Source organism: Netta rufina (genome assembly GCF_964035555.1).
Source record: "Netta rufina genome assembly, chromosome: 24".
Taxonomy (NCBI): Eukaryota; Metazoa; Chordata; class Aves; order Anseriformes; family Anatidae; genus Netta; species Netta rufina.
This window is the reverse complement of record NC_140148.1, coordinates 5,074,928-5,090,333: the sequence shown is the minus strand read 5'-3', so window position 1 is coordinate 5,090,333 and position 15,406 is coordinate 5,074,928. Positions and strand designations below refer to the sequence as shown.

The following is a 15,406-nucleotide window of genomic DNA, read 5'->3' as shown; positions in this document are numbered from 1 at the left end:
TCCTCTCCTAGCCTGGACAGAGAAGGGGACTCTGGCAAACCACGACCTAAATCAGCTCATGGGGTTGCCCAGCCAAGGTACAGGGAGCAGGGTCAGACCTGAGCCCTTTGCTTGTGCCAAGCCCAGTTCCCTCTAATGTCAGAGGCTCTTTGCTGGAGGAGTCCCCACAACAAAGTGCTTCATAACAGAGCAAGCAGATCCCTCCAGATTACTATCATTTCCTCTTGTCTGAGCATGGCGTTAAGCAAATGAATCTGCAGTTGCATCCCTCGCATTATCTCTCTGCCTACTGGTGTGTGGATTAGTGTTGCTGCAGCAACAGCAGTTTTGTAAGATGAGCCCATTTTGGGAGAGCTGCTCCAGTTTGGGTGACTCAGGGCTCTGTCATGGGCTTGAAAGTGATTTGGCATCTGCCTCCACCCCTTTGTTTTGGCATCTCACAAGGTTCAGCTCTGACTTATTTGCCAGCAAATGCTAGAAGGATTGGAGGAAGGGGGGTAGGGCCTGGGAGTTAGAATCTGCTTCTCTTCCTAATGAATGCAGCCTGAATAAAGTTGCTGACAAGGGTGTGCGTCCAGGAACTGGGATCCTTTATGTTCTGTGTATCAGATATAAATGTTATGTTCAGTAATGCCTGGTCAAAGCAATGTCACTCTCAGTTTAGAAAACACAATCAAGTGATTCGCCATGGGAGAGAACGTATTCTGCACGGGCTGTGATAATATTATTCACTCCGTAATTTACATAAATGCATATAATTTGCATATGCAAATCTTTGGCTTCCAGGCTGTGCCTGCAATAAACACAGCAAGATTTTTCAGCACTGCAGAATCTTTTCTCCAAAGAGTGAGATGCTGAAATTCATCTGGAGATCCACTCACTCCAAACTGCCAGGGCTGTGGCTCTGCATATAGACTGCCTGTGACTAAGACCACATCATTTGTTGGTGCTGCTGCTGCCTCTTCCAACACTCACACTGCCAGTCCTGTCTGAAAAGCATTTGCAGCAATGGGAGAAACCACGACTCAAATTTGCCTTCCCTTCTGCATCTTCTCCCAGAATGGTGCCATTGGAAGGCTGTGTTTCCTACCAGGGAAGAGGAGGTGGTGGGACAGTCATTCCACTGGTGGGAGTCTCACAGAAATCAAGGGAAGGAAAAGAGACTTCTCAAGCTAGGTCTGCAGGGATTCTGGCTATCCCCTGTTGGTCAGCCAATCCCTCTCTGCATGCCTCCAATTGGGGTGTTGCTTTAGAGAGGCCTTGGCAGTGGTTGACTTCATTAAGTGGTTAGTACCAACTCTCTGGAAATCACCCACTGTGAGGCACCAATGTCAGCATCAGAAAGCATTTGCCCAATGATCAGATACTACAAGAATATCCCATTTAACACTGTGGATGGGAATTACCATATCCACCCAACTGTCCCACAGTTTGGGATGTGATCTAAGCTGTATGCTTGTGTTACTTCTTTTTGGAGACTTCTTCAGTGAGCCCTGAGACAGGGATTGAAGATAACAGGGGTGATTGTACTCTTATGAATGGCCTGAGGTTACCCCAAGAAGGATATGCCCTGACCTACGAGGAGACAGCAAGTGCTGTGGGCTCATCCAGTGCAATATATCTGGGACTAAGGCACCTAACTCTGTCACATCTGGATGAACTCGCTCTTAAAGTGTTTTATGTCAGATGAAGCGTGGGAAAGCCCAGCTGAATCTTTTGAAAGCCAGATCTACCATTAGTCCTTGTGGTTTATTGTTGTGATAAATGAAACCTCAGCCACTCTCCTCCCATGGAGAAGACGGCAGCACTCAGAGAAGAGGTGTGCTGTTTTCTAGAAAGATGCCCTAATATTGCAGAATATATTGAACCAGTCAACACACTGGGTCTGCTTCAAAGGTCAAGCTACCAGTATCCTGTTTTCCTTAGCAAGTTATCTTTGCTATGTATATCTGAAGGTTCCAGCAGTCCTGTTTTTCTGGATTCAGGAAATCCTTGGATTTCCTGAGCTGAAGCTAATTACTGGACTATTATGTTTAAGGGCTACCAGTGATATGATTCTCAGTAATTTTCTCTAAGTCATTTCTTACCCCATGATATATGTAGCCCTCAAAGCACTGCCTGGGTACAAGTTCCACAATCTAACTACGCACTCCTCCCTGAAGGTTTAAACCCAAGGGCTGATAATTTCTTTAGCACACTTTGGTTCTTGTATCCCGAGAAATAACCTTCTTTTCCTAGGCACACAATTGTCATCATTCAAGATCTGCACGGCCTGTATGGTATTCATTCATAATTGTCTTCCCCCAAGCTAAGAATCTAAGGTAAATATTGTCTCATCTTCTGAAGCAATTCAACCCTTTTGCTTGCTTGTTGCTGTTGGCTTGTCTCTGTGATTTTCTCATTTCATAAACCATTTTTGGAAAATGCAATGATCAGACTGCAAACAGACCTCAGGATGCAATAACGGACTGAAATAATGACATGCTGATACTTTCTGTTTTGAGAAAAAATCCAGCAACAGCTCCTAACAGACCTGCTGTCAATTGACAAACATGTTCATAGAAAGCTGAGCAGCAAGGTGCAAAGCTTGTAGATGGTTTACAACTCTGCACATTAATTATTGAGCACTGAACTAGCAATTGCAGAGAACTGTTCATTACACAATTGCATAATAATGGACATAATTTCCAAGATGGTTGTAATAGAAAGTTTAACCTCTATCTGTGTTGTGCAGATTAGGGATCCTTATCCCAGTTTTCATTACTTCACAGTCATTGACAATTAATCTGGTATTTTATCATCCAATGAGTGCCATCCATTCCTGCCTTCTGTGGTCACCTTTATGTTGGACCACCCAGAGTAATGTGTTACATCTGCAAGCTTTGTCACATCACTGTTTACATCTTGCATACATTTTATGGTCAGGAAACCAATTGGAAAGAATCAATCTGAAAAATGATATCTGTTCTTAAAGGTCTGATTCTTGCTGAGAAACTTCACCCAGAAATTTGTTCTTTTTAATCACTGGGGACCTGGCATTCTTTCTGGCCAAGGTCAGGTGTATTGTGCTTAACTGAGTTCAGAATACCCTGGAAAACTTGGTGGAAGATAGGAACTTCTTATTTTGTTATACAGTGCATAATGTCAGGCAGAAGTGGGCTGTTGATTATTACTAAGAATCCTGAAGCCTGATATTACTCAAGAAATGGCTGAATGCATGCAGTAAGAGAGAAGCACAATTAGAACACAGGTAGGGTTGGACACCAAAGACACAAAATCTGGAGGCCGTAAGACAACAGATGCTGTACTGATCATTGTTAAGGATGTGTCCATAAGCCTCTGACCCAGGACATGTGGGTTAGACTAAATAAAAGTAATTATTGCAGTGCAGGTAAGCGCATTAGTACTAGCGGTATGGTGGAAGACACCACCATGGCAATGCCATGTCTACCTTGCTTCTGGTAACAACTGTGTTTAAAGGCAGCAAAGTTAATGTAGCAAATGTTATTTCTGAACATCTGGGAGGACTTGTTTTTTCCTCCGGATATGAAGGGTCGATTTTCAAGAACTTCAAGAACCAGACCTTTTAGCGTTTAGATTATAGCACTATCATCATTGTCTCTTCCTGTTATCTAGCTATTCCTACTTTACCATGTAGTTCCTTAGTACAAGATACCATGTATCTGATCATGACACAGCTGAGGTATGGGATATCTGAACTATTGGCTGAAGCTGAAACAATATCTCCTACAATAACATAAATATTTGTGTGAGGTTTGCAGGTAGGTCATGACCCAGATACATTGCACATGCAGATGATGAGAGTCATCTGATGAACTTGCAGACATTTCAGCTGAGACCATTGTCCTGGTCTGCCACCATAGTCCAAGGAGGAAAACAAGCTCTCATCTCATTTTAGACTTCTGCAATTCAAAAATCACAGAATCACAAAATTGTAGCATGATATAAATGTGCCCTTGTCAGTAAGGCAGCTAAGATGTAGCTGCAGATGTCTCCAGCAGGATGAGAGGGATAAGGAGTGAGGAGTTCAGTGGTACCCAATGGGACCACGATGGAGTTGTGAAATGCCCCCTGTGACAGTTTTCAAGGATCACTGCAAATTTGTTAACTATTATTCTTCACAATTGCTAGAAAGTAATTGCAAGAAAACTGGAGGTTTACGAGACATAGAAATGGGATCAGAACAGAAAAAAAATCAAGAATTTATCAGCTAACACTAACCCCTTCTGTTTTAAACTTGAAGAATCTATTTGTTGAAATGGAAGAGGAAGATCTCTGGTGTCTGAGCCAAAGCAATACTACAGTGGCTCAGGAAAAGTATCTCTCTTTCAAAAATAAAAGGTCCAAGTACTGGGAAAGATGCCAGTTAAACTTGATTACATTTGTAAGATTAATTAAAACCAGAAAGGTTCAGAGAACTGTGAAAAAGACAAATTAGCAAATCAGGAAACCTATCTTTAGAAAAGGAATTAGAAAGAGTTTCTCTCCTTTTCTATAGAAAAATTTGCTTAGCAAATCATAGTTCTTTCATGTCTTCAGAGATGGCAAAGCAACTGCACTAACAGTCCTGGAGATGAACAATTTTGTTACAGGGTAAATATTCTGTTTTTTTCAAGCCCTTTCAGCCAAAGGTGGCTCACAGTTTTTTCTTTGGTGACAGTGGAGATAGATATGCATTATTATTATTATTAATAACAAATGTATTTTATCAACAAAAATGTGTAAACTCATGTGCAGTCAGAGCATGTGTAGTGTTAAAGAGGCACATTAATCATAGCAAAATTTTTCTTAGCCTTTGCCCCATGGTTGGTACTAGGAAGTGATTTTCACCATGTTGCACTCTGGATGTAGCCTTTAGCCTGAAAATTCCAGGAAACAGGCTTAAATAATATAGCCTGATACCCCCATATCAGAAGCATTTCATTATGTTCAGTATTACTCTAATATTAACCTCCAAACTTTAGTAATATTAAACCACTTCCATTTGTAGATACGAAATGAATCTTAGGTCATCAAAAAAATTAAATTGCATCTGCCAGCAGGAGGCTAAAATTAAATTTTGACTAAGAGACATAAGCTAATCTGTGTGTATATGGGATATGTAAATTAAACATACAGCCAACTTTCTGACTAATACTTCCCATTTCAGATCCTTTAGGAAAATCACGGATAGATCCACTGAGTGATACTGGGAACTGATAATGAATGAGATTATAGACATGTGCAGCAGCTGATTTACATCAGGTTTGTCTCATCCCAGCAACAGCCAGTGGAGAATAGGTATTTAGATTGCATAAATTGAGTCGCTCTGTCCATAGACAGAGAGCAGTAAGATGATTTCATCCTTCCCAAGATCAGATCTAAAGTAGGTTAATTTGAGGTCTTCTTTATAGAGAGGCAACATCTTTCCTACAGCAGCAAATTGTGCCTTGATGATTTGCATACAGTAGGATCCTATCTTTGTGGAAGATAAATCCCATTGCACTTTTGCCATAGATAAGTATTTTCACAAGTAAATTATAACTCTTCAGATCTATGCCACATTGGGCACAGTTTCCATTACAAGCTTCATTTAGAGTCATTGCCTTTAGGAAACTGAGAGTAAGAGTGTGATTATAGAATGAATGCCAGCATACAAGATTCTTATTTCCCAAGTTTGACTGTATGTCTTGAGACATGATGGTATCCATATGGACACACATAAAATCAGCTCAGAATCCATCTTCAGAAACCTTCACCATGAGTTTCATAGTGTAAAAATGATAGCAGCAATATGAAAGTATTTTTTGGATGCACAAGAAGGCCTTCACTTTTGTCAAACACTTTGCTGCCTGGCTGAACTCTGAACACAGAATTCTTTCTATTTTAATGTTCAAAAGTGTGCACTGACACACTGTCAGATACAAAAACCAGCCAAACACTTGAAGACAACAACTTGTATGAGGACAGCAACTACCAGCTGCCAGCAACCTACCAGACTAGACTGGGATGCTTCATGAAGGCCTAGCAAAAATTTCTAAACATCTTCAAGTTGAGACAAATTACCATAAACTCTACTTTGTTTGGACAAATCAGATCTACAATGCTAAGAGAGTTAGCAGCTGGACACTAATACCACTGCTAACCCAACTGACCAGAATTTATGTACATTAAGTATGCGCTGATTAAAGCAGCTTCATTCTCACGATGCAAAGGGAGTACTGCACTCTTGTTCATATTGAGATTTCTGCTGGCAAATCGACTAACAGCTTCTGCGTAAACATTAGGTAAGATGCATTTCTAGATGACTGGCCTGTCTGCTGATGATCGCTAGAAATTGAGATGTATAGCACACATCAGATGAAGACATTTTTCAGTTGAATGAATTTTCCAGTTGAATACACAACAGAGATAACGGAAAGTGTTGTGCATTATTTCTACTTATTTTCATTACACATGGCAGTTCTTCATTCTTTAATATTTTATATTTAAAGTTTTCTTTGACGTTCCTCATAAGTTACTGCTTGGATCTTCTCCTGCCTTTTCCTACAAAATCCAAACACTGGTTTAAGTTAAACTGTTTACTTAGCAGTGGGAGGGCCCAATGAGCATCACTGAGACCCTATCACCAGTGTCAGATGGGAGATGGCTTTCTACCTGCTTGTTAATGTCCCTGCTTTGTGGGTAGTGTTCAATGGACCTACATGACAGCAGTGGAAATCAAGTACCCGCAGAGCAATACCTGAATTATGAAAGTGTAATGTAAAAGTCAGAAGCAATTGAGTGACCTAGAGTCAAATCCTTTGCAGGCTCTGTGTATTGTGCCTGCAGGAAGAAAGGAAGGGCTGAAGGCATTCTTGCATCTCTCCTGGTCTTACAGAGCCAGTAAAGCAGTGACTGAAGTGCAGCAGCTTGAGATCTACAGGCCCAAAATCAAACTAGTGAGAAAACGTTAGCTAAAGACCTGTAATGACACATACCTGGGCACAGAAGATGTGTAGTGCATAGCAGGGGTGGCATGAGTGGCCATCAGGTTTCTCCTTGACACAGGTGTTGGGCTATATGTTGTCATTGAAAGCCTTGAGCTGTAACATGGCTGAGTTTGCTTAAATGTGTCCAGGATCCCAATGAAACCCCTCCTGCCCACCACCACATATAGTGGGGACTCCATATTACAAGAACTGTCTAATACCGCATCTTTTGTAGCACTGCTCTTATCCCTGGAAAAGGGTGTATCATAGACTGAGAAATGATGATTGGAAGAATCCCTGGAGGTCTCTAGTCATAGAATCATATAATCATAGATTGGTATGTATTGGAAGGGACCTTATATATCACCTAATTCCAACCCCTGCCATGGGCAGGGTCACCTTCCTGCCATGGGCAGGGTCACCTTCCACTAGACCAGGTTTCTCGAAGTTCCATCCAACCTGGCCTTAAACACTTCCAGGGATGGGACATACACAACTTCTCTGGGCAACCTGTTCCAACGTCTCACCACCCTCATAGTAAATAATTTATTTTTTACATCTAATCTAAACCTACTCTCTTTTAGTTTAAAACACCTGCTTTTAGTCCAAGCATCTGCTCAGAGCAGGACCCTCCCCTGCACCAGCCCAGAGTGGTGGGGCTTGCTGCAGCCAGGTCCTGCAAATGTCCAAAGATGGAGCCTCCTCACCTCCACGATCAGCTGGCCCAGGTTTGCACCACCCTTTCAAGCAAGGAGGGTCTCCTCATGTCCAGCAATTGTCCCTTGATATATCATCTGACACTAGGGGGAAAAGACTGTCTCCATCATGTTTGTAACAGCCCTTTAAGAAACCATAGGCTGCTACTGAATAGCCCTCAGTATCCTCTTGGCCACAGTAAATGAGCCCAGATCCCACCATCTTCCCTGGTGAGCGATGTGCCCTAGATCCTCATCATCCTGGAAGCATCCACTGATCAGTCTTTAGTTTTTCTACATGCCTCTTGAACTGGGTGGCCAAGTCTCTACACAGCATTACAGGTGCAGGCCCCTCAAGTGCCAGGCAGAGGCTAACAGCTTTCCTCCACCTGCCGGCCACACTCTTTCTCCCAATGTAGCTCATCACACAGTTCATTTTGCTTGGGATAAGCAAAACTGTGAGTTCACATTGCTGCTGGTCCTTTTCACCACTGCTCTTACTCATTTGGTTCCCTGCCTGCATGCATACAACTGTGTTGGAGAGGTGTGACATGTCTACCTGACCACATCAAGGTGAGTGGTCACATCAAGATGAGAGCTGAGAAGACAAGACAAGAATGTAGAATGGCTGCCATGTGAATTCTACAGCACCCCACAGGCAGCCCTGAGCTACCAGTACCAAGGAGCCAGAATTCACCCCTGAATTTCCAGTGTTTTTCCAGAGGTTCTCTTAGGCAGGTGCTTAATTTTGTCATGTACTGCTTTTAATGAATGATTCAAATGAAAAGCAATCGGCTTGCAATTAAACTGCTTCTTAAATGTTATTTGTGACCATTTAAATTTGCTTCTAAATTTAGTTACAAGAATGTTAAGAGATCCCTGACTTAAGGGCAGAGACACTTTTAAGTCAATATATGTGAGTCAGAGCATTTCTCCACGTGTTGGAGCCATCTGGCTCCAAGCTCATGTTGGCCCTGCAGGACAGATTGGATCCCTGGGGCTGGGACACTCCAGCTGAATGGCTTGTTTTCAAGAGAATGAGACTTCCTGATGTTTAGGGAAATTCATGCTTTTCTTATTGCTCCTTACTATTGTGTTCTAGTAGCATATTGAAGCTGTTACTGTACTCAGGACTCCAGTGCACTGCACTGTGTAATATAGGTGAGACAGAAAACTGACAAGAGACGCTGACCATGATAAAACTTTGCAAAGGCTTTAAATGTGTTGAAGTTCACAAGGCAGTATATCCTCAGAATCTCTGTTCTGGCAATGTTTGGGGTTGCCCAAGTGTGCTGGCAGTACAGCACAGCTGGTAAGCCTGAATTTCTGCTTGAGTGTTTGGACAAAACTCAGATATATTGTCTGATATTTGGGTGGTCCTGTGCAGACCCAGGAGTTGGACTAGTTGGACTTGATGGTCCTTGCAGATACCTTCAAACTCAGGATATTCTATGATTATGATTCTACAATCCTGGAAAGCTCTCACTATGTATCATGGACTAATCATGCTGTTTGTCTGGGTGGTGATATGGATACCTCTGGGTCATGCCTGTTTGCAAAAAAATGCTGAGGAAAGCCTTTAAAACCATAAGATCTTTGTCACTTGTGTCCACTTAGTTGCTTACAGCTGTTTTCATGAGCAGCCACGCATCACCCCAGTGTCTCTCCTATTAGCTCTGGCCTCACTGCAGTCCTGGAGTAGCTTCACCTAGAGCTCTGGCAGCCAAGCTTTGACACACCTAGGGGAAACAGTCTGCAGTGTTACCCACCAGCTGCCTGCCTCTCCCTGCTGGGAAGTGTTAACACAGCAGAAGGTGGCACATGGTTATGCCTCAACTCTTCCAGTTCTGAGCTTTGTGTGCTAGTGCAAGCTGCTGGTGGAGGGACTTTGGTTTCAGGTGCCAGAACAGGAGTGGGAACAGCACTGCTGGGCTTGCAGGATAAGTGCCATCAGCTCTGTCACTGACACTTTCCATTATTACCTTATTCATTTTCCCCCAGAACTGGATGGATTTTAAGCCATGGGAAGATTATATGTGGGGGTCTTCTATTTCCTTTGTAGTGCTGCAGCAGCTGGATTTGCATCAGGAAATCCACTCTTGTAGTGGATTCTGCAATGCAATTTTAAGTATTCCTTTTGAACAAAGCTTTAAGGGCTGCATGCATATAACCCACAGGCTACAGCATATAAATGTATGAACCTTCAGAGACTGTCAGGAGTGTGAAGTCTCCCGTTCATTCCAAAAAGGTAAGACACTGAAAGCTAAAGAAGACAAGCTACATGTCACCTCAAACTGCATCTACATGCAAATGCTTTTCACATGTGTTTTTCCTAATGAGGAGCTACTGTGGGACTGGTGAGAACATGATTTTAAGTTTCTGTCTGCCTTTTTCTAGGGGCCCAAGGCCACCGGGCTCCTCAGAGAGCTGCCAAAGCCTCGAGACTCTCTTGGAAATGTGTCTAAAGGATGGAAATAAAATTTAATAACATATCATGGACAAAGTGATTCTGCCAATTGCCAAATGATCTACTTAGAGGCAAAAAAATACTGGATGGGAATATGTAGGTATATGTAGGTGAGAGCCACAGCTATGGGCAGTGACCTATTGATTTTGTGTCCTCAGGAGCTCTGAGAGGACTGGGGCTGATTTCTTTACCTCCTGTTTTCACCACTGGCTCCAAATCTGGCTCCTTTCCCCAGGCTAGTCACATGCCAAATGTTTTGAGAATTCTTGCCCCATTCAAAGGTGAATGATGCTGATGGAAGAGGAGAGCATTTGGTGTTTTTTTTTTTTTTTTTTTTTCTCAATTCATGGGTGGAGTTGTCTCCCTGATTGTCTTCTTCAGCCCCTGCACACATATTAGCATTCTGGCAGCACTTTCTAGCTGTTTCTTGGGCCTCAATATCTCTGTCAGACTGCACTGACAGAGCTCTGGGCAGGGGACGTATTTTCCCCTTCATCTAAATTTTTCAGGGCATTACCAGAAAACTTTTCGTACAGCTGTCATTCTGTCTATATGCTTCATTGACAAGTCTGTCATACCTTGATCCTCCCCATCTCACACATATGCTGTTATCCCTGCTGTTAGCAGAGCATTTGGGATTAAAAAACTGACTGCAGGTGTGATTGGTGTCACCATCTTCCTGTCAGCTGGCACCTAAGAGGTCTGTTGGCATGACCCAAGGCTGCTGGCTGTGGAGCTCATGTGCCAGCCCTGGCCTCGGTGCTCACTTTTCTTCCATTTGTGCCATCACTGCATGGCCAGGAAGGACAGCAGTCCTGGCTCTCCATGGCTTCACCACATCTCTCCATCTTTTCCTTCTTTGTCTCCCTTTTAGCAGCGGTAACCCAGACAGTGCAAGCATTGGACACATATCTGTGGAAGCTTTTACTGGCTTCAGTTCCTCATGTCAGCATTCTCAAAGGTAGCACATAGACAACCTTTTCCCATCTGTGCCCCATTTGTTCCTTTTCACTGCTGTAATAGGATAAAGGCATGTGAAAAGTTGGCCCTATGGCAAAATAGCAGCCCCTGCTCACTGAAAACTACTTCTATGGTCTGTACTACCCCTGGATCTTGCTCAGGCATAGTCTGGAAGAATTCTGGTTGTTAAGGGACAGGTGACTGAACACCACGGGCTGTGAACTCCAGGCCCTGTCCCTGTTGGCTTTACAGCCCAGCAGCTCCAACATCCCGCTGCTACCAGCAGGCCTGGGCACTGCAGACCTGGGAATGCACCACAAAGTCATTTATTTTGCATAACACCTTTTCAGACTTCACCCACATGCTCCCCATGCCAAATCTCTCTGCCTGGCATGTAGCATTTCACCACTGAGGCCGGGGACAGGATCCACTCTCTAACATGATGGCATGTGAGCTGAAAGGTTGCTGTTGAACTGTGCACTCTCTAGATAGTATGACCAGAGGGGACGGATCCTTTCCTGAGCACTCAGTGAAAATAAAAATCCTCTGCAGATTCGTCTTTTTGCTTTTACCCCTTCTATCACACTGTCACTGCTCTCCTGCTTGCCTGCATCATCTGACTGCACTGTGGAGCAGTGGGATTATTACAGCCATCCCTGAGCCCATTTAGGAGGTGCCACGACCCTGTTCTTATTGCACTTCTTCTCCTTTAGCATGTTCAGACACTTCCTCCTCACTACAGGAATATTTTTTCCCCATTTATGCCCCAAAGCAGAAATTATCCATTTTGATTTTGCTGCAGAAATATTTCCCATACAGGAGAAATATACCTAGAAAGGTTGCCCTAGCATGACTGGGCACTGTCAGCAGTTTCGGGGTCCTGCAAGCAGCACAGCATTCCCGAACATCTCGGATTAAGCAGAGATGGATTTATACAAGGATAAGAAAGCACTAATGATGTCCTGTCCTGCCTGGCTTGGACACCTGTGGGAACCCGGTGCAGGGGACTGGGCTGATCCATTTCCCATCTTTGCTTCCCTTCCTGTGTCTTGGGGCATGTTGAACCCCGCAAATGGGATTCATCCCCCAAAGGCTGCTCTATGCTTGCCTGAAGAGCGGTGGATTGAAAAGACAACCTGAAAAGCACGTGTTTTTTCACACTATATATCACAGTATGCTAGAGCACACAGTACATAAAAACTCATCTCCACAGGGCAGACATTTAAACCTTTGGTGAGACAGAAGAAGACTTTTAAATTTTGCGTGCTGTAAGAAGCATTGTCTCTGCCTGAGCAATCAGGAAACCATGGCCCCCAGTATTTCTCTCCTGCTCCTTCAGCCTTCAAGAAACCTTGAAAACCCTTTGCTGTTTCTCATAGCCTCTCCCTTATCCTTCGGCCCTATACAGGGCATTTCACCACACCGTTTTAGTGCAGTAAAAATGCTTCAGCACTTTGGATATTGCCAGAATTGCCCCAGATATGCCAGATGCAGATTTATTGAACAAAATTCTGTGAGTAGTTTGTTTGACTCCCACCTTTCCCATGGACACTGCTTGCCATGCCCTCAGTATTTCCATCCATGACCAGCAATCTTACGTGTCCTCTGTATTGTTCATTTTGGGTGAACTTCTGTGGTTTGGGGGAAGGCACATAGTGCAGACACCTGTCTGCAGTGTCTTCTCCTGAAAACAGGGAAAAGCATTTTGGTGATGGGAACATTTTCACTTCACAGGGAAAATCAGACCTTTTTGTCAAGGAGATTTGGGTTCCTCTCTCTGAGAGTCAAATTCCTCCCAATTCAGGTGTTAAATCCTAATTTGTATCTGAGCCTGAGGCAGGTCAGGGACCAGTAAAACCCTGGAGGGCTGACACCAGTGCCAGGAACCATTGCACCATCCAGTTTCCAGTAGCAGATTGTTGCCTTTAGATCCAGCCACGCAATTTTGACCTGTGCTACAACCCACCGCGCACCCCCACTCAGACACGCTGGTCCCCAGATTAAGGAAAAAAGAGATACCAGGAATCAAAGTGATGTGGTCTTTATTTCAGTAGGCTCCCCTGCCCCAGGCTTAAGCCTTGAAGTTAAGCAGCCACGCTCAGGGCGAGGAAATCATTTAATTCTTTGGGAAAACATGCTGTGATTTAGCCATTTCATGAACCTGCATAGCTTTTAAACGCTTCCTGAGCGAAGACTTCTCATTGTATGCTTAGTCTTTCTCTTCTGGAACTGCACATTTTCATTCTCAAAGTCCACAATAATAAGCAGATTATTTAAAAAATTAGCTTTCCTTTCACATTTCTAAATATTCCCAGATATGGCAGTCCATTTCCAAGTTCACTCCCGCCTACTTCTTGCCATCTCCATGTTGGCACTGAAAGGATCTAATTCAGTAATAAAAAAAAAAAAAAGACTTTTCTGGAAAGGTGAAAATAACTGAAGAATCTCAGTAGTGCCAATTCCAACATCTCCCTCTTTGCCCTACGGATCTTTAGGCTTATAGACCCTACCTGGCACACACAAAACTTAATGAGATATATTCCAATGAGAAATCGTACATGATAAAGACAGAAATTATCTGAAATACTCTGTTATGCAACTTGCTGTCTGCTGTGTTTAAATGACCTCAAATGTTGTATTCCCTATTTTTCTCATTTTAAACTGCTCCCAATTACCTTTTGTTTATATAGTTATTTATATTGTTTTATTTATTTTTTAAAATAAGCAACTCAGATAATTTAACAGCCACATTATAAGATATAACCAATTATTTTATTATTGTTATTTTTATTGTTAGTGCAAGAAAATAAGCGACATTTCCATAATTAGAAAGAATAAAACCCATCTTTGAGGAATTTTGCTAATGAATATTTTCTCAGGTGCCATTTGTGTTCTCAGCTTATTTGCTGAACTAAATTCACATAACAGAATACAACAAAAGAAGAGAAAGAAGTCCAAAAACTGCAGCAGCCGAAGAGAAAATAGAATTATTTTTTTTTAATAAACATTGATCATAGTTTAATGGAAAAGAAGAAAATACCTGCTAAACAGTCATGCAACAGACAAAAATTATATTGCACAAGAAAATAAAAACACATCCCTTAACATTTAAAACAAATGCCTATTTCTACTGTGACGAAAATGGAGAAATTAAGAGTGGTGGGGAAGACTCCATTTGAGCAAAAGGAAACGAAGACATTGCCCTTTAAAAATAATCCCCAAACTTTTCATTAATTACCAGTCAAATCTGAAGAAATTATGCTTAGAATCAAACATGCAATCATGGCCAGCTCAGCAGTGCTAAGGTTGAAAAGGAAGGAACACGCATACACAAAAATCCCATAGCTAATAATTAATTAATTCATTAATCAATCATAGAAAGAGGGAAGGGGGGAAGAAATCTTACCACCAAATTGGGTAACCGGCTAAGACCTTTGTGCCACTGAAGAGAAAAGATAAAATTAATCCAAGCAGGTGGTAATCCATTAGTCCAGGCTGGTGCAAGGGGAAAATCTCAGCGAAGTTTTCAGAAAAACATTAAGTGTGAAAATGAAGAACAGCCCCCCTTCCAGGAAAAAAAAAAAAAAAAAAAAAAAAAGGAAAAGAAAAAAAGAAAAAAAAGAGTTAAACAAAGTCCCTTGAAGTGCGGATGACTTTCTGGCTTGTCAGAAACACACCTCTCCAAGCCTTTTCCCTGTAGATCATCCAAAAGCGTCTATTAAAAAGTGCAGGGCTTGGGGATGTCAGCAGGCAGCCAATCAGACCGCATGGCCCAAGGTAAGGGATGAGTCTCAGCTCAGGGCTGTCAATCATGTTCTCCTCCCCCTCCACCCCACAACTTTGTTCCTAGCCCTCGCTTCCACAGACAAACCATCTTCGCAAGAGACCTTACTGAGGCAGTGAGATTGTTGGTGGGTGTTTTCCTTTTTTTAATTTTTAATTTTTTAATATATGTTTTTAAGTTCATTTAGCAACTCAGGATGCACAGACTCTGCTTCTGACTTGGCATGCCAAGACTTTGCAAGGTAAGGATGAAGGGTGATTGTGATTGCGCTTAATTTCACGGTGGGGGTGAGATAGGCAACTTATTCTTTAGATGGAGAGGGATGTGAACATTAACCCTTGCAGGAGCACCAAAGAAGCAAAATAACCCTCTGATGGCATGTCAATATGTTGATCTGAGTCACATGGACAAAACTGGTTGTAAACTTTAAATGAAATCTGCATTGCCCAGGATTTTCAAAGTGTGTGGGTGGGATGGATGGAGGAGGGAGGCAGTGGCAGTCCGGATTTCTTTTGAGAAAAAAATGCCA

At 42.6% G+C, this 15,406-nt stretch overlaps 1 protein-coding gene across 1 annotated transcript in view; it reads right to left on the bottom strand.

Moving 5' to 3' along the window:
* WNT3 (Wnt family member 3) overlaps positions 1-14,579 on the bottom strand; it is a gene marked incomplete at both ends in the record, with an annotated part of 48,570 nt that extends 33,991 nt beyond the window's left edge. The window contains one exon of the mRNA XM_084301251.1: positions 14,500-14,579. Coding sequence (XP_084157377.1) covers positions 14,500-14,579 — 80 coding nt within the window. The remainder of the gene's footprint in view (positions 1-14,499) is intronic.
* Positions 14,580-15,406: the final 827 nt, after the last annotated feature.